This window comes from Vigna radiata, chromosome 9 (assembly GCF_000741045.1).
Source record: "Vigna radiata var. radiata cultivar VC1973A chromosome 9, Vradiata_ver6, whole genome shotgun sequence".
NCBI lineage: Eukaryota > Viridiplantae > Streptophyta > Magnoliopsida > Fabales > Fabaceae > Vigna > Vigna radiata.
Genome location: NC_028359.1, coordinates 10,841,737 through 10,861,365, shown reverse-complemented (window position 1 = coordinate 10,861,365; position 19,629 = coordinate 10,841,737). Strand labels below are relative to the sequence as shown.

Sequence of the window (19,629 nt, the reverse complement as noted above, 5' to 3'; positions counted from 1 at the left end):
GACCCACCTCTCTTTCCCCAAAACTTACCTAATATACTAGTGTACAAATACATCTTAGTAAACAATACTATTCATAATAAAAAATGCATAACCAACAACATATGAGATAAAGTTCAAATTTGAATAATTTTTGTAGAAACTGAATATGAAGGTAATTTCGAGAATATGGCAGATTATCGCATTGTGGATGCACTTGAAGAAAGACTCATGGATATTATGTGGATGCACTTGATGAAAGATTCATGGATATTGCGAATATGGCAGATTATCGCATTGTGGAGAAGACACTGTGAAGAAGATTTAGGACACTTATCAAATTGTATTAGAGACAATTTTCAACATAGCTGAAAATGAATTTGTGGAGATTCTACTTCATAATTTACCTAATTCATATGATCAACCCATCATCAATATAAAAATAACAACCTTCAGAATTTCCCTAATTTGTATGATCAACCCATCATCAATATAAAAATAAGAATACTGAAGGACACCTACACTTTGAGGATGTTCATGGAAGTTTATAGTAAGCAAAGGCTTTAAGGATGAAGAAAGGTAAATCAACAGGACACCACTATAGTGGGAGTTAAACTCATGGTAGATCAAAGTTTCTAAGTAAAAAGCATCTCAAATGATACCATTGTGGCAAGAAAGGACATGCAAAGAAAGATTATTGAAATAAGAAGAAAGAGGAAAGAACTTTGAAACATCAATCTCGTAAGGTTATGTTGTAAGTACCTCAAAAGAGGGAGGTATTCTAGTGAGTGAAGTAGTAATTAGCTCTAATGTGCAAAACAATTACATGATAGATGGATAGCGGATTTAGGTGCAACTTGACGCATGGGATTAGTTTTAACATTATGAACCTACCTCAGGTGGATCTGTGTTTATGGATAATGGTCATGCCTTAGAGAATGTTGGAGTCGATAAATACTATCAAAATAAAATGTACAATGAAAGTATACACACAGTTCAAGGGTATGACATGGAAAAGACTTGAAGAAGTATTATTTATTGGGAAATTATTTGAATTCAAAGGTTAGTGGAGCAACTCAGGCACAAAAAGCAAAATCTTGTTGTATATTGTGACAATCAAAATGTCTTGCACATGCAAGAAATCTTGTCTTCTACTCCAAGGCAAAGCACATAGGTATAAGCTACCACTTTGTTTGAGAAGTAGTAAAGAAAGGAAGGTGGATATGCAAAAGATTCACACCAACAATAGCCTAGTCAATGTTATGACAAATTCAGTTAGCATTAACTAGTTTAAAGGAGTTTGATACTATTGTGACCTATTAGAAAAATAAGCAACATTATGACAAAGAATAAAGCATGATGTAAAAAGAGAAATCCATATAGGAGAAAATTTATTTTGATGCTTACTTTTCTTGTTATAAAAAGAGCACAATGTTTGCTTAGCAAGACACCAAAATCTCTTCTTTTTCTTGTATAATGCTTTGATGTTTTAGTGTTTGACAGAAAAATTAAGAAAAGAAGAACAGTTTTTCTTTTAAGGTTTTCCGTGTAATTATTTTCTCCTTCAAGTTAGAGAGAAGAGTGTTGTAATTTTCTTTCCTTTAGTAAGATTACTTTACTCCATTACCCAAACAAAAGTCTTTTTTTTTATGAGTTATGATGGCAAGTCCTATTTTGGAATTGTCAGTGACAAAATCTTAAAACTCAATGCACAAGTATTACATTGAACAAATTTGTGGTTTGAGATGATCAAACTTAATTGTAAGCGGGTATAATAAACAAAGAGCATGTAGAAATCTCACCTAACTATTGACCGAATTCATTTCAATCGTTTCCTTATCTAATTTTTATGCTGTACACTTTTGTTCCTAAATAGACTATAATGGCACAAAATATCCACTTGAATTGAATAGCATAATTACATAAATACGTAAATGACTAAGATTTTTCATGATACAGGTCTTGAAAACCCATAGTTCCAGTGATTTTCTCCTTCCCGGAAACAAGTATCCTTATTGGTTAGCCTATACAGGGGAAGATTATTCAATACCTTTTCAAGTGCCTGATGATAGTGATTACCCGATTAAGGGGATGATTTTGTGTGTTGTTTGTTCATCAACCCCTGATAACATGGCAACTGAAAGTCTTGCTAGTCTATTCGTCTTTAATTACACAAAGAACACCATTCAGATATACAAGCAAACAGCAACAGTGTCCTTTAGTGATGAAGATTGGGTAGGCATAATATCAAATCTAGGACCTGGTGACAATGTCGACATTTTCGTAAGTTTTGAGCATGGAGTGACGATAAAGAAAGCAGGTGTCTATCTAATATTTAGTCAGCCAATTGAAACACAAAGTCCATCACCTGAACAGAGCACACAGCCATCAGGAGAAGGGAGTGAGCAATCATCACCTGAAGTACAAATAGAGCCATCTCATAATATCCAAATGGAGCTACAAAAGAAGCCAAAGAAAAAAAAGAAAAAAAGAACTTCAAAAAGGGCAAAGAAAATGATAGCATGTTTATGCTTCAAGTAGAACTTCTTTTTATTGGACATTAAACAGTCATCATATGGGATTTAAGTGTTTCCAGTCTAATGTGTTAATGAAATATTCTTTTCAAGAAAAAAACATTGTTTTGTATGTATATAATATAAATAATATATATATACATACATATATACATACATACATACATATATATATATATATATGGAAATGAATCAAATTACACTATATAACTTTTATTTACATCGATTAATCTATTAAATCATATCTTTTCTATATTCATAACTAGTTTGAAAGTTCTTTACAAATCATATATACAAAATTGTATATTAATATAAAATTATCTGCTATCTCAATTAAATAAATCAAATCTATATTTTATTGTGATTTGAGGATTATAAGAGACTTTGGATCTTTAGGTAGTACCTTAAATTTAGATTGGAACCCCCTTGATACTTGAGATTATGATAAGCTTGATACAACACGATACTATTGTGCAAGTCTAGGATAGAAAAGCTTGTTCGTTTGGTATTGTAACCATTTCTCCTATGTGAAGTTGAAAAATTGAAGAATCGGATTCTGAGGAAGTTGTCTTGTGAATTGGTAATATATGCACAGAAGGGCTGAGGTATCTCTATGTAAAGGAAGGCATATGCATAAACCGCCGGTAATGCTTCTAACGAGTATTCCTAAGCAGCAAAACTCTTAACTTATCAAGCTCCACCTGCATAGTTCAGTGTTTAGCGGATCAGTCCACATTTAAAAAGTAAAAATAAAAACATTTTAAAATGTAAAATTTCGCCCAATTTAATCTGAGTATACTTTGTCAAATACTAGCAGTATTACCACTGTTACCTCTACATTGTTGGATAACGTTATAGTATTCCTTAAAATTTGAAAATGCCTCTAAGCCAAATCAGAGCTTGCATTCCAACCAACATATGCAAATAACTTAAGCTTGAGAGATTATTGCCATTTTCTCCACACCAGTGACAACATCATTCTGTTTCAGAGCTGAACAAGAGAGAGCCTGTCAAAAAAATTTATTTTATATAACAATGAATCAATTAATCAGATCTAGTAGCACTAATAACTAAGCAGAGTCAAAATTTAGGCTCAATCCTTACCCTGTAATTTTTATCATTGAAAGTTAAAGGCAAATAAGAGAAGTCTCATTAGACTAAACAACTATAATATACCCCATAAAACATACTAACTAAAACAAGACTTAGAAAATAATAGAGGATACACACATCCTGTAAATGATCGACCTTCATCTGCTGAAAATTAGATACATAAAACTATGTGCATGCACAAAAATTTCCTTCGGAAAAATGGAAAGAAAAAAAACTATTTGCATTTCTTTTCTTCCATCTTTTAAATTTTACACAAAATGTACTACAATAAATTAATATTATTTGCTACGATTCTTATGCATCATACCTTCAGAAACCATGAGGAGGAAGATTGAGGAATGTTATTAATGAATACCTCCAATATATCAATGTAACATAGATATCCCTCCTCTCCCCATGAATAGGAACAAGTATCCCAGACTGACTTTGGCTGTCCGGGCAAAATTGGCTGAAGCCTCTATCCTTCAGAAATCTTATGTTAAAATTTTCTTTATAAATCTTTCAAAGACGTTTTTCTTTGGTTCCTTCTTTGGCTCAGGAGAAGGTTTGACTTCCTTATCAATTGATTCATCACACATTAGATAGATAACTGTCTTCTTGACCTCCAATCCATGGCCAAAATTCACAAAAATCTCCACCTTGTCTCCAGGGCCTGAATGTGATATAATGCCCTGCCAATCTACATCATTAAAGGAAAATACCGTCTCTCGCTTGAATACCTGGATAGTGTACCTTGTGTAGTTAACCATTAAAACACTAATAAGATATTCGGTTGCTGTGATTTCAGGGGCTGATAAATAAACTACACACAAAGTCATTCCTTTCATGCGACGATCCTCAGGCACAGTGAAATACACTGAATTTCCCTCACCCGTACGGGCCAACCAAAAAGGATCATTGTCACCTGGTTGAAAAGCATCACAAGACTCGCTGGATGCCAATCCCTGTATCATGAGAAAAATGTTTAGCCATTGATGTAATTGTTATATTCAAAATGGACTCCTAATCATTATTTTATCATTCCAGGCCTTTTTTAACAATATAACAACATAATGCATAAATTAAAACATTGTTATGATAACAAACTCAAAATTATGTATAATTGTTTTGTCGTGTACTCTATAACAGATCATTAGGATGCATTTCTGTATATATCACACAGGTCTTTCAACCTGTTTTCCTGTGGGAGTATAAGAAACATGAAGCAAGCATAGCAGGAAGAAAGTGGGAGTCAATTTCCTAGTGCTTCATATGAGAATGATCACTTGGCTTGTTGAGTATTAAAATAAGGTATTTTTAAATGAAGCCGTGAGTTTATAGAAGGAAAAAGAACTAAAAGAAGCTGAACATTTAAGTTTTATTTAGATATGTCATGTTCACTTAAGTAATAGCTAAATTGAAAAGTGAAGGTAAGTAGACAAAAGAAAAGGGAAGGAACCTCAGATATGCTAGCGCTTAGAATATTGAAGACTTCTTGATAATTTCCAATTCCAATCAAATAAGACCTAAGGTAATGCTTTGATATTTGAGATGCTATTTCGACTTGTGTAAAATTTACACTGTTGCCCAAAAGTGCCCTTATTTGCATAGAAACTTGAGACTCTGTGTCACATTGAACCAAAACACTTCGTAGATTTGAGAGGCTGCTAAGCATTGGTTCAAGGTCACCCAAATTATAACTTTGCATGTCCATGGAAACTAGATATGACGATGTGCTACAAAATGGATGAACATAAGATAAGGGATTCATTGTTGGTGACATCCAAGATCGAATGATAGAAGGGAAAACATTACGCGAAAATCCTTCAAATCCACATAGCGATATATAAACAATGCTTTTTGTCTTTACTATTGAAAAGGGCACTTGTTTCATAGCAGTATTTTCAGCAATTAGTGTTTGCAAGGATTCCATCTGCACTATATCTTCTTCTAATTTGTCAATCTTCAAACAACCTGAAAGGATGAGAGTTTTTACAGATTTCAACTTATAAACTCCCCTTGGCAGATTGCCAAGACTTTTACAGTCTTCTAAATTTATCAGTAGAAGATTGCGGAGACCTCCTATGGACTCGTGTACCTTGCACAAACGTGGGCAATCTTTGAGAATAAGCTTTTCAAGATTTGGTAGTTTGGAAAAGTCAGGAGTTAGAGTCAAGTACTTGGAGTGACTAAGATTGAGGATTTTTAGCCACCTCAAAATCTACAAGAAGATAGTTTTAGTTAGGAAAAAGATTAGAGAAGAAAAAAATTGAAACAGTGGTAAGTGGAAACAATTCCTAGATTAGTTAAATTTTGAGTTTTAAAAGAAAACGGAATGTAATACGTACCTGAGGTTCTTTCCAGAAAAGTTGAAGATTACTGTGTTTTAAATCAATCACAACTGCACCTTCCAGAAAAAATTTTTTAGGTATATATTTTGAAGGAAATCCTTTCCAACAAACCCACCTAAGTTGCTTAGAAAGATAACCATAATTTCCAGTAAGCTGTACATGATCAAGTTGCAACAGTCTCAATTTCTTCATTTCCTCAAAAGCATAAGCTTTGAAGCAATCTTTGCCGATGAAATGCAATTTCAGAGCCAATCCCTCAATAGTTTCAGTTCCCTGTGATGATAAGAACAAAAAAAGAAAAATGGAAACCTCTTTTGTTAGCACACTAAAGTTATACTTAAAGCTCAGCCTAACCACACATATATTGAATGTAGAAAGACGAAAACTTTAAAGTTTCAAAACTGTATATAAAGAATGTACTTACTGTATTCTTTGTCAACACGTCAAGTACATCCTCATGAAACCACAATCGACTCCGCTTCCCAGGATCCTTTCTTGAACTCTCACAAATTATCTCTCTTCCCATGTCCCGTAGCAATTGATGCATTCCAAGTTTGTTGTCCTTTTCAACTTTTAAGAGACTACGCTCAATAAGAACTGTTATTCCAATGTCAGCATGTAGCCCACAACCATTCAGTATCTCTATAACATCGGCTTTGTCTTTACCAATAAAGAAACAACATACATCAAGAAATATATCCTTTTCCATGTCATCACATAAACCATCAAAGCTTATTCTTAATTTCTCTTGAACTTGATCATTGGGAATTTTTTCTAGTTTTAACAATACACTTTCCCAATCTTTCTTTGTCCTCTCTATTAAATAAGACCCAAGGACTTCAAGAGCTAGTGGTAGACCTGCACAATAAGCAACTACATTTCTTGCGAGCTCATCAAAGTCTTCTCTTGGTTTCGCTTCTCTGAAAGCATGCCAACTAAAAAGCTCAAGGGACTCATTTTTGTCCATTTCCTCCATTTTATAAACATAATCAACTTTAAGTAGGTCAAGTAGATGTAGATCTCTAGTTGTAATGATTATTACACTTTCCTTACCAAACCATTTACGATTTCCACATAGATCTTTTAATTGGCCAAAGTCATTCACATCGTCAAGTACAATGAACACCTTCTTTTTAGAAAGTCTGTTCTCGATGACAGTTGTTCCCATCCCAACACTATGTATCTTGACCTTTGTTTTTAGGACATCTGAAAGAAGTTTTTCTTGTAAGTGAACATGCCCTCTTCCATATGTTTCACTAACTTCCCTAATATTTTCAATGAAACTCTTATCATTGAATCTACGATGAATTTGATTGTAGATGGCTTTGGCCATGGTAGTTTTGCCCGATCCACCCATTCCCCAAATTCCTATGGTGCAGACCTTGGCGGATTGATTTTCTATAATTCCAACCACTTCTTGCACACGGGACTCCAATCCAACAGGAAATTCAGTTATAGACAAGAGTGCGTAGTCTAGTTTTGTCAGTATGTCCTCAACAATGTCCTTCACTAGTTTAGCTGTATTCCTTCAAATTCAATAACGAGTACAAACAATCAAAATGATGACGTACTAGAAAGATACTCTTTGTTTTTTATAACAACCAATATTAACTCATTCACAAAAAACTAAGAAACTTAATTAATTTACTTAGTAGCGTTATATCAGTCCTAAATTTATATGTTCTTCCAAAATTCTTCGAATAATAACAAGACATGCTCCTATTCATTTTTCAAATACTTTTATTGGCTTCATTTCTTGTAATCTCTCTCATATATATTGCTCTAATTTTATTAGATATGCATGTCAGCATGGAAAATTCCCAAAAACTGTTTTGTATACAAGGCAAAGTTAGGCTTCCAAAGAGTTTAAGACAGTTAGGTATTGCACTTATTATATGTTAAAGCAGGTATGTCTCAAATTAAGAAAAACTGAGTGAAAAATTAATGCAAGATACATTTCTAAATTACTAATAAACTCAAATTACTTAAATCTACACTGATCAAGAATGTTATGAAACTTCCTGCATCTTGATTTCATAAGTACATTCTACAAATTATAATAATTTAATATTTTAAAGGCAAATTAAGGTTTTACACGGAAATAAATACATATATGTGTGTATATATACACAACAAATTTTAAAACAATTTTGGTGAAATAATTTTGAAATTAATTAAGTTTTTTAAGTAACTCATATTTTTAATTGATTTTTTATTAAAAAATTTCATTATATTAAGTCTCAAAAATATCTTTTATTTTTGGTTAAGAACCCTACTGTTCGCCATCCACTCATTTCTTTCCTCTGTCCTCTTCCAATTTCAAGTTACTCTTTTTCTCTTTAATCTCTTTCAACTATCCGATTAGTTAGTTCCTTCTCTTTTCAAGAATGAACTAGTTTGAGGAGATTAGAGAGGGGAAAAGCAAGTTCATTGGTGAGTTGAAAAAGTAATGTCAGTGAATACATTTGTGGAGATAAATTTGAAAAAAATAGAGAAAAAAAAAATGTCCAAGTGAAAATTAACAACTTCATTCAATTCAAAATTTGAAATCTTGTAAAAATATTAAAACTGCAGTATTAAGCTTAAAACAGGCTGTATTAAGTCTCAATGAATGAAGAAATAGACCCTGTGATGTACCTGTGATTCTTCACATCCCAACCAGAGAAATTTGCAGCTTTCTTGAGCACGTTTTTCCATCTCGACAACCCATACTCCCTATGCTCTTCGGAAAACTTTTTCTTCGCAGCAGCTTCCAAAGCCTCACGAAAGCGACCTTTGGGATTGCGTAGAATGGACGGTTCGACGCCGTGGAATATGGGCACAACGATTTGGCCGTAGGATTCGTTGCAATCGATTATTTTCTGAAGCTCGGTGAGACACCAGGTGGATTCGGTGTAGGTTTCGGAGAAAACGACGATCGCAATCTGAGAGGCTTCGATCGCTCGCGTTAGCTCCTCCAGCGGCGTTCCCTTGAGCAGATTCTCGTCGTCGAAGAAAGTGTTGACGCCGGCGTTGGAGAGGGCGCAGTAGAGATGCGAAACGAAGTCTCTGCGAGTGTCTCCTCCCCTGAAGTTGATGAAGACGTCGTAGATCCATTGGGGTTGTGATGATGAAGAAGAAGACATTGGGGTCAACGATAATGCAAAAACACGCAGCGAAACTTGCAAAAGTTGCTTAAAAGAGAAACGTTTTTCACTGCAGATGAACTTATAGTCTTGCTGGATTTCAGGAAGAAATTAAGTGTTGAATGAAGTTGAAATCAATAGAATTTTATCATTATTACCGTTTAATTTCCATCTTCTTTTTCTCGGTTAGTATGTTTTCCGAATTACTTCGATTTCCTTTTAAATTACCTAAAAGGTTAATGGAGTCTCATACGAACGACTTTTGAACAAGTCTCAAATGGTGAAGATGAAGTCATAAGATGATTTTCATTAGGATTAATTTTAATTAATTATATAATTAATTTTTCATTACGTTGAAGTTGTGTATTTTGTTTAAAGATTCTTTTAAAATGACATAAAAATATATAACTATTTTTTATAAAAACTATTTTTATGTAACATTAAGTAAATTAGATTAAGTTGATAAAATTTAAATCAATATCTCTAGATAACTCGAATGCCTGAAAGATGATTAAATAAAAGGTTTAATCATTCAGAAAGTCTCTATTTTCACGTAAAATCTCAATTTCGTCTCGTTTTTTTTGGATTTCTCAATTGGGTCTTAATTTTCTGAAAATTGTAACAATTGGACCTTTTCCGTTAAATTGGGTCAAACGGCCTTAGTGTGAGTTTGACATGGCACACTGAACTTTTATCACTCCTGTCACGTCAGCATCTCCTTCAACCCTTCTCTAAACAGAAACACTAATTCTCAAACCCTAGCTACCATGCGCCGCCACCGCCATTCTCACCAACAACCATCCCCTCAACCTCCGTCGTGAATCTCCATGGCCATCGTAAGCCCTCTGTCACTCTCGTCCTTCGTCAAACGCAAGCTTCTTCATCCGGCAACCATGGCAGCCCCACCATCCATCACCCTCGCCACTACAGCGCTGTCACACTCGAACTGCAAGCTGTTGTGACTTGTCCTCCATTATCACCATCTTCGCAAGCTCTGCAACCAATCAGAATCGCAACGAACATCAACAAAATGGAAACCAGAGAATTGCGATTCAAGAAATCTCGCAAGCGCCACCCAAACGCAATTGCGCCATCAACAACGATGAGCTCCTCCTCCATTCGAAAAACCCTTCGCGTCACCATCGACCTCGCACCATACCAGTCAGGTCGTCGTCACCTCGCAAGCTTCATTGTCGCTGCCATCCAAGCTTCGTTTATCATCAATGCGGACCTGCAATTACCAAATTCCAGAAACCCAGCAGAAACCAAAATCAGAGGAAAAGCATCGCGCCACCACATTCTCGAAAGCCTCCTCCTTCACGAATTAGGGTTTCTGTATTGTCACGTTTGGGGAACTCGCAGTGGGTTTCATGGTTCGATTGAGTTTTCTGATTTGGTGATTTTTTGTATTAGGGCTCTATGATAATTAGGTTTGCAAGTGAAGCGAGGATTCGAAGAAGAGATGACTCTATGAAGGTTTCGTGCATGTTTAAGTGGTGCTTTGGCGAAGATGAACTGTGGTGGAGAAGTTGTGCATGGTTGATAGAGTAGAAGATGGACCATGGTGACTACTAGTGACCATGGTGCATGGTGACTGACAGAGGAGTTGTGGTGGTCTGGTGATGGTGGCGGCACAAGGAGGTTGGTAAGAGGATTAGGGTTCTGGAGATGAAAGATGAAACTGATGTGGCAGGGATGATGAGGTGGTTGCCTCTTGGTTTCCTCACTGTCATTAAGAGACCAGATTGACTCCAACGTGTCACGTCAAACACACATTAATGCCGTTGGAATCAATTTAACGGAAAGGATCCAATTATTATAATTTTCAGAAAACTGAGACCCAATTAAGAAATTCAAAAAAAATAATACGAAATTGAGATTCCAACTGAATGATTAAACCTAAATAAAAACATCTAATAATATCTACCACTAAGTAAAATAGTATATTCAAGTATTATTGTTAGTCTCACGTAGGTACTTTTTTAAAGTTGGAAACCCACCTATCTTATCACCTTTAAACGTTGTTTTCTATGTGCTTTTTGATGTCCTTGAGTTTAGAGGAACTTTCAAAAATACCAGACAATCATTTCGTTGTTATTTTCACTATTTCCTAATATAGTGGTCATTATTCATATGCCAACTTGGTGTATTACAATTATTAAAGTTTTGGACAGCTATAAGTTTTATACTTCTACATAAAAATCAACTACAACTTACTGTAAGAATGAGTTTCAAATAATCTAATACAAGTTACATCTTGAATCTCAAGAGCTTAAAGATGCATCCATGAAGACAACTCAAATTTTTGTTTTCTTCACTTCCAATTCTCCTTTCTTATATTTTATTTCTAAAAATATAAATGAATTTAATTTTCTATTATAGGAGCAATAAGTTGTACTGGTTATTAAGAAACGTGAATTTCATCGCTTTGTCGCAAACCCCTATTTTCATACGGTTTCTCACAGAAGAAAACTGTCAAATGGGAAGTGAAATTTTGGCTTAATGTGTCAATAACTATAGTGTTTCGTATCATGATGCTTAAACAGAAGACGAAGCGTGAATTTCTTCTTTGTATCAAATTAGTAGTTAATGCCCTTATCATTCAAAGCAATTTATCGGTGGCATTTATTAAGAGATGGACTTTAAGCTTATTCAATGGAATAAAACCATATTACTAAATCACTTATATATTATAAATTGATTTTATTTCTTCATATAAGACTTTCAACGCACTTTCTCACATATGATATATATATATATATATATATATATATACTAATCGAGTATAAAAAGAAGAAGGTTAATTGAATCTTTTACCATTAACATTTGGTAAAAAAAAAATTCAATAATAACTTAGCATTCTACGTTAATGTCAGTTCAACTCACAAAATTAGTATCCTAATGACAAATTCTTTATCAATAGAGGTAATTTCAATCATGCTAGAAATTTTAATCGCAATTTAGTTGTGAAAATGGTGATTTTGATGGTAGTAGTAGTAGCAATTACCTATTGTGCAATATGAACAAGCTTGTACCTATATATAAGTCTATCTATATACCGATTAGATAAGTACAGTAAAAAAATATATTAGATGAGTCATTTTAACATTAATTAGATTATATGAGTATAAAAATACATTATGCAAGTATGTTCATATATTGATCAAACGAGTCATGTAATACACATTATATGAGTTTGTCCAAACATGAATTACATCAGTCTAACAATATACGTTAAATGAGTTTATTCATACACATATCAGATGAATTTATTAATACATATTAGACAATTTTATCTATTATATAATTAGATGAGTCTTACAATATACATTATACAAGCTTGTACATTAAGAAAAGGAGGAGGAAAAGGAAAAAAAGAAGACAAGGAAGAAAAAGAAGAAAAAAGAAAAAAGAAGAGGAGGAAGAAGAGGAAAATGACTAAATTGTGATATTTACCTAAGAACAAAATTCATCGATAATTATCTATTGATTTTGGTTTTTGATAATTATCTATAGATTTTAGTCATTTGATATTACCAACAAAATTTTCTATTTGTCTATAAAATTTATCCACGAGTATTTTATTGATAGACTTTCGACGATTGACAAGTTGTTGATAATTTTGATTTATTGACGAATTTTTATCATTATTTACAAATTTTAGTTATAAAATTTCAAATATGTCATATTTTTCAAGGTAATTAATATATAGATACTTTTGATTAACTTTGGGATTCTAATAGATTAGACCTAGTGGCAAACCTATATATACAAGAATGTACATGTGCATCTCCTGATTTTATTAAAATTACTACTAAGTATCTAAAAGAATTTATTTTGCTCCCACTAGTGCAAAAACGTTGTTTAACGTCACCCCTTAGACGTTCGTTTCGTGAAAATTCGACGTCTACTAATGCGCGGTGGCATTATTGTAAATAAATTGAAAAACTAGACGTCAGTTTCGATGTCAGGCAACGTCTATGACATCATAGACGTCGAACCTCCCACAAACTGACGTCCAATTGCCTGAGGTATGTCATAAGACAGTCCATTGACATCGGCGTTTTCAGGGGACCGACGTCTACTACGTTGCAATTAATGCTATACAAAAATCCCAGGAGCTTAGACGTCAGCTGGCAAGGGCACCGACATCTACGTCACTCAGGAAAATCAAACGTCAACTGGTTCAGCTTTAGACGTCGAATAGACATCGGATCTCGTGAAAAAGCAACGTCCATTGGGCTACAATTAATGTTGTTCACCTAATACCCCAGGCAATTAGACGTCACGTAGTCAAACGGCGACGTCTAAGGCCTATCTGGAAGGCTGGAAGACAAAAATTCTTCAATGTAGACGTCGGTTCTGAGGGGCACCGACGTCTATGTTCCTTTATTTTCACCAAATTCGAGGGTTGTAGACGTCGGCTCTTAGGGGCGCCAACGTTAACTTCCCTGACAGGAAACCAAAACGTCAATCTTTTCAGCTTCCTAGACGTCGGTTTCTGGAGCAACCGACGCCCCATTTTCATTTTAAATAGACCGCGGACTCTTCTCAAAATTCAGTTTCAATCGCGTCTTCATTTCTTCTCCTTTTTCTCTGCTTCTCCTCTACTGTTTATCTCTTGCTGCATTGCGTTGTCGTTTCTCATAACGTCATTGGCTTCGTCCTCTCCCTTTTCTCTCTTGCATCCCAGGTTCGTGTTTTTTTTTTATGCTACCCGTTTAAACTTTCTTTAGTTTTTTATCGATTATCTTGTCGTTGAACTGATTAAAATTTCCTTTCTTTGTGTTGTATTTTAGTGCAGTTTTGATCCTCTCTTTGGGTAACATAGTGCAACATTCTTCCTTTGTTGGTTTCCTCACAAGAAGAGTGGTGATCTTTTGAGTTCTCTAGTTCTTCTGACCCAAAATGGAACATGGGTCCTTGTCTACTTCTTGACACCGTAATTTTTTTCTGTTGCGGTTGATTAATGGGAAGTAGCCATGGACCCAGGTTCGGTTTTGGGTTAAAAGGACTAGAGGATTCAAAAGACGCAAGTTTTTTTTGTGAGGAAACTAGCGAGAGAAGAATGTTACACAATGCTACCGAAAGCCTAGATCAAAACTGCACTAAAACACAAAATTGTTGTTAGACGTCGGTTAAAGCCATGTCCGACGTCTATAACAACATAGTCGTCGGTTAGTGTCATTTTAAACCTCTTTATATATTCATGTTGACGTTGGTTTAATCATAGGAAGACGTCTATACAGAGTAACTAGACGTTGGTGTGTGTTTAAGCAGACGTCTATAGAGACGTTGGTGGATATTTGTAACCAACGTTGAGTTGGACGTCGGTTCGAAGGAATTCCAACGTCCCATAGACGTCACCCGTTTAGACGTCGAATGTGAAAGTGACGTTAAAAGCCCAAATTAACCAACGTTAAACAACGTTTTTGTACTAACACTAATCTTATATATTTAATCCCGCTTGCCCTCCTCTATGATAAACCATATATGTCTATGACAAATACACCACTTGACATTAAAATAAATTGTTTTCACTAACTTATATGGTCTCATATCCACCACTTACTTGGTTTAATGTTCTTCATTTATTATGTTAAACTTTTGTAATATCCACAATTACACCGTGAAGAATAGCATATTTATTTCTCCCCGTGTTTAAAAAATGCCTACACCAAATAAATGAATAAATAGATAATTGAATGTTGTAACAACTACTTGGAGATACACAAGGTGTAAATTTGATTCCTTGGGGACATCTCTCGGGAAGTTGAAGAAACGTAAACTATGATTAAAACTAATATCGATTCCAGTAGGTTCTTCGTCTGAACCAGTTGTAATCAGGCAAACGCTGAACAGGTCCCATAGCAGCAATTGCAATATCCTGCAAGGCCAAATGTAATGAGTTCAGAGACAAGCTGACGAAACAAATTCCCTAATGAAATTGTGTTACTGAAAGATTAACAAGATAAATGGTTTAAACGAAACCTTGTCATAAATAAATCTGTTAGCAACACGTTTTATTGTGCTTGCATCAACAGCATCAATTCTAGCAAATAATTCTGCAAATGGTATTCTTCTGTTGTAGGTGAGTAGCTGAAATAATGACCACATAAAAAGTAAATAAAAATTGGAAACATCAAATGGAAGCAACAAAACATTCTATAGATTTAATTATTTGCATGGTATATAAACAGCAAGGAAATTTCAGTACGATCTTGGCCATTGAAATGACTTTTAGAAAAAAGTAATGAGCCAAGATAAAAGAATGTTTTATACAACCTCTTACCGAAAATGTTAAATATTATGTAAGCGCAAAAAAGTGTCAGCTTTTCTGCATTCAGAATTTGGTTGTACTATTATCACCTTTTATTTAACGATTATGATTCTTAGAAAACATTCTTTTTACAGATATCATCTACGTATCATTCTATAATTGGTCCATGATACTATTTATAATTATTATTATTGATTATGGAATAATTTTGAACCGATCACAGAATGACACTTAGATTATGTTTAAATATTGTAAAAAAAATGTTATCTAAATATCATTATCCTTTATTTAATCATCAAATTCCTAATCTAAAATGGAAATCTTCTATTATTTTTTTCAAAAACTCATGCACCCATCTATCCCCAAATCATAAGAATTTTTTTTCTTAAAATAAATTTGTGAACAGGGTAAACTACACTATTCTTATCATACCCTCTTGCTTTTTCTTTTGTCATGAAAGTTAAGATTTATTGTACCTGGCGCCCAATATCTTCAGCTACTGGACTTGTTCCATCTATGTGGAGCAGGAGTGAAGATTTCAACTGTGAAAAACACAATTCTAAGTAGCTACCAGTGAACAGAATACAAAAGTAAATTGAGCACCAACTAATCCAACGCATCTTGCATGCAAAAGCAAAATTAGCAGGGTAAAGAAACTGAAAAATAGGAGTAATGGTAGACACCTGATTACGAGCTCGAATAACATCATCCTGTGAAACCTTATAAGCCAACTTGGTTGTCTCATTCATTATTGCATAGCTTAAGTCATCCAAGCAATCCTTCTGTAGAACAAATTAAAAATGGACCTTCTTCATTAAATAAAAATGTAAAACTAATCGTAGAGCAAGAGGTTGCAGAAGAAAATGTATTTTGCATAGAACTTGTACATAGTGTTCTTTAAAAACAAAAATGTTCATACACCGGTTGACATACAGGATACATTGCACACAGTCAAGAATAGCGTAGCCACAACACTCTAGATTCTAATAGGTTTATACAGATAAAACACTATCTATTCTAATAGGTTTATATAGCTCTGCCAAAGTTATTTCAACTAGGACAATGATATTTTAACAACTATTTTTAAACAATTTTTTGACAACAGGATTCGTGTCACAATTCTATTGGTCTGTTTGAATTTATTCTAAAAAAATATTTGAAACGGACCAATCACAAACTGCCACGTATGCGTTGTCAAAAAATTGTCAAAAAAGAGTTGTTAAAGAGACTTTTTTCCTTTCGTTTCACCTATTTCTAGTTTTAATTTTTATTTTGAACATTATATATCATTTATATCTTATATTTGAAGTATCTTTTCATTATATTTGAATTTTACGATTCAAAATAAAATTATGATAACCATGATTGGAAGCATAATAAGAAAGAAGTGTTGAAAATTCAAAGATGATTAGAAACATTCAAGAGGGCTAAAAGTTAGTATGTGATGTGGAGATAGATGGTGCTTGTATTCAAATCTATTTGTAAACAATAAACAAAAGCATTGTGAATCTTAGAATCTACACAGTGACTCACCTTAGCAACAGCATAAACACCAAAGAGACCTGTATCCTTGTAATTAGTATTGAAGGCCATAATGCTTTCTGCAACTTCATTAATGCCAACTCGTTGCGCCAACCCAGAGCTGTAACAAGTAAAATTTACTCTGTTATGTGATCATGAGGAGGCAGAGCAGCTATTTTTTTATTTTGGGGTTTGAAAAAGTGCTCAAGTGGTGTACCCCATGTGCTTTCCACTTCCTGTGGATTTGTTCCAAGAACCCAACATAGCTTGCATGACCATTAGAGCAACGGAATCAGGATCTGTCCATGCAGCACCTTCAAAAGCTACAGCAAATTGTGCAAGGGGAATATCATCATCCAAAATTCTAACCTGTTTTTAAAAACACATTAAATTAGCCATTAAATTTCACTACACAAGACAGGTTTTTCTGCACTCAACGTGTTTACTCTAATGATCTTGCCTCGGAACCGGTAAAAATGGCTGGTTCTTTTGCAGCTAATTGAGAAGCTGTGGTGGGATCTGTTGACAACTTAGTAAACAATGTTTTTACTAGCTCAACAATTTCTTCATGCTTGACAGCTCCAGATGCGGCAACCACCTAAGAAATCAGACCCAAACCAAACAGTTATCTTACCATTTTGTGAAATGTCACAAGAATATTATCATATGAATTACTAACAAGAGGACATGCATGTACCAAAAGAGGCTCAAGAATTTCTGCATACCATTCTAGGAGCTGTGTAGTGTGTCTGAATGTAGTTTTGCAGATGATCTTTAGTGATTGTCTTGATATTCTGAGCAGGTCCAAGAATTGTTCTACCAAGTGGACTGTACTGGAAAGCAGTTGCATGTAAATGGTCAAAGATTACTTCTTCCATTTGTCCCTCAACCTATAAGCAGTTACACATCATGAGAATATTACTGTGTTAGCCTTTCATAAACCAAATCATGAAAGAAACAGGAAGATAGAAAAAACTAACATTTATCCCCTTCATCTCCCACAATTCAAAGCAAACAAACACAAAATCGCATAAAAAAACTAACATTTAAAATCAACACAAGTAAACAAGAAGAAAAATATTACATTAACCATTTACCTCTTCCATTTCCCTCAGAATCACGTCACGCTCACGGATAATCCTATTATCATCGAACTTCGAATTCTGTAAGATGTCAGCCAGAATATCAAGAGCCTTGGGGACATCCTTGTTCATGACCTTAGCGTAGTACGTGGTCTGTTCGCGTGAGGTGTACGCATTGAGATGCCCTCCCATGTTCTCGATCTCCTCCTCGAGCTCCCTCACGGTGCGCTTCGCGGTGCCCTTGAAGATCATGTGTTCGAGGAAATGAGCGGTGCCGTTGGTTTCCTCAGTCTCGAACCGCGATCCGGCGTCGATCCAAACGCCGACGGTGGCAGTGCGAGCGGCGAGGGAGGACTCGGTAGCGACGCGAAGGCCGCTGGGGAGCGTGGTCACGCGGGTCTGGGGAGCGGCGAGGACGGGCGTGTGGTCGGTGATGGAAGGGACGGGGTTGCCGTGCTTGAGGAAGCGGGGGTCGGGGTGGTCGAGGCGGCGGAGCTTGGCAATAGTGGCGGAGGCGAGGCGGTCGTAGAGCATTGGTGGGGCGGGGCAGGAGGAGGTAATCGGGGCGGCGGAGAAGGGGCGGGCGGTGGGCGGAAGGCGGAGGAGGCGGCGGGTGAGGGTGATAAGGTGGTTGGAGGCCATGGCGGGTGGGTATGTGGGTTGGATCACAGTGAAGAGAATAATGATAACCTTAGTGTTTGTGTTTGTGTTCCACTTTCAATAGCATCTCTTTCGGAATTCATTTGACCAATGCCAAAGACACAATTTTGTTTCTTTTTTAAGCCACAGAGTTAGTTAAGTAGTTAGTTACCTTCCCCAAAAGGTGGAGGATAGAGTGAGATTCTGATTCATACATCTCTCCATTTTCTATTCAAATTTCTCTTTTCGTATTCTTATTTACGTATTGCATGCAGCTTCTGTGATGTTGAACATGGACGGTTTTTTTTCGGTACTGTCTATTGTCTGCATAGTAGAAGGAAAGGTTTTTCGAACTCTTGTTTGTCTGTGCAGTGGAGGAGAGTCGTTTGAGGGATTAAGGAGTTCAAAGTTTTTCTTGTTCAATGATGGGACACAAACAATATTTGTGAGTTCTTGTAAGTATGAACAGTATTTTAAGACAGAGTATATAAAAGATGGAAAATGATATTTTCACATCATTTTTTCATTTCATTTTTACACTATACACATGTTAAAATGTGATTAGACGATTTTAAATTAAAAAAAGTTGAGACAGAGATATATTTAAAAGAGAAAAATCAAAGTTTGTTTTTTTAATTTGAAATCGTTTAATTATATTTTGACACATGTACATAATTAAAATTGTGTAAAAAAAAATATTAAAATATCATTTTCCAAAGAAGATTATCACTTTAATAGGTAAGGATTGTTGTCAAAGATCTTAAAGTGATATTATAAGTATGCGATGCATGAAAAATATGTTTTTGTATACTAAAAAGTTTTCTTGTATCTTCAAATTTATCATGGAGTGTATTAAAGAGGAAAACAAAATTCTAAAGTTACACACCTTTCTTTACTTTACTTTTACGTTATTTCTAAACTTAGATAAATTCATTAATCCAAATTCGAAAAAAAAATGTTTTAAATAATAAAACACATTTATAACAAAATTATTTATATTAATTTTTCATATTTTTACAATTTGTCATT

General features: G+C 34.7%; 2 protein-coding genes across 7 annotated transcripts; both read right to left on the bottom strand.

Annotated features, from left to right (window-relative positions):
* Positions 1 to 1,657: 1,657 nt before the first annotated feature.
* On the bottom strand, positions 1,658 to 9,334 carry LOC106774147 (TMV resistance protein N). Of its 6 annotated transcripts, none has more exons than XM_014661022.2 (9): positions 8,591 to 9,334; positions 6,378 to 7,479; positions 5,951 to 6,226; positions 5,062 to 5,823; positions 3,931 to 4,567; positions 3,334 to 3,517; positions 2,914 to 3,211; positions 2,345 to 2,433; positions 1,658 to 2,236 (listed from the first exon to the last, which is right to left on the bottom strand). In XM_014661022.2, the coding sequence occupies exons 1-5, from the start codon at positions 9,076 to 9,078 to the stop codon at positions 4,097 to 4,099; spliced, it is 3,099 nt and encodes a 1,032-aa protein (XP_014516508.1). In that variant the 5' UTR covers positions 9,079 to 9,334; the 3' UTR covers positions 1,658 to 2,236; positions 2,345 to 2,433; positions 2,914 to 3,211; positions 3,334 to 3,517; positions 3,931 to 4,096. The 6 variants fall into 6 exon arrangements, with proteins under 6 accessions (XP_014516508.1, XP_014516506.1, XP_014516511.1 ...); XM_014661020.2 differs by having other exon boundaries at positions 3,343 to 3,517; XM_014661025.2 differs by having other exon boundaries at positions 2,345 to 2,392; positions 3,343 to 3,517.
* Positions 9,335 to 14,711: 5,377 nt separating this feature from the next.
* On the bottom strand, positions 14,712 to 18,700 carry LOC106773960 (probable mitochondrial-processing peptidase subunit beta, mitochondrial). The gene is made up of 9 exons (XM_014660732.2): positions 17,977 to 18,700; positions 17,605 to 17,769; positions 17,340 to 17,477; positions 17,097 to 17,248; positions 16,892 to 17,000; positions 16,042 to 16,140; positions 15,835 to 15,900; positions 15,070 to 15,177; positions 14,712 to 14,965 (listed from the first exon to the last, which is right to left on the bottom strand). The coding sequence occupies exons 1-9, from the start codon at positions 18,601 to 18,603 to the stop codon at positions 14,879 to 14,881; spliced, it is 1,551 nt and encodes a 516-aa protein (XP_014516218.2). The 5' UTR covers positions 18,604 to 18,700; the 3' UTR covers positions 14,712 to 14,878.
* Positions 18,701 to 19,629: the final 929 nt, after the last annotated feature.

What these genes read in the sequence shown, in the direction of transcription:
- LOC106774147 (XM_014661022.2), bottom strand. Translation starts at nt 9,078, where the DNA reads ATGTCTTCTTCTTCATCATCACAACCCCAATGGATCTACGACGTCTTC. An exon ending in TGGGATGTGAAGAATCACAG is followed by an intron (nt 7,480 to 8,590) that starts GTACATCACAGG and finishes TTGAATTTGAAG; the next exon opens with GAATACAGCTAAACTAGTGA. An exon ending in TAAGCGCTAGCATATCTGAG is followed by an intron (nt 4,568 to 5,061) that starts GTTCCTTCCCTT and finishes CTCATGATACAG; the next exon opens with GGATTGGCATCCAGCGAGTC.
- LOC106773960 (XM_014660732.2), bottom strand. Translation starts at nt 18,603, where the DNA reads ATGGCCTCCAACCACCTTATCACCCTCACCCGCCGCCTCCTCCGCCTT. An exon ending in TTATTCGAGCTCGTAATCAG is followed by an intron (nt 15,901 to 16,041) that starts GTGTCTACCATT and finishes TGTTTTTCACAG; the next exon opens with TTGAAATCTTCACTCCTGCT. An exon ending in ACAGATTTATTTATGACAAG is followed by an intron (nt 14,966 to 15,069) that starts GTTTCGTTTAAA and finishes TTGGCCTTGCAG; the next exon opens with GATATTGCAATTGCTGCTAT.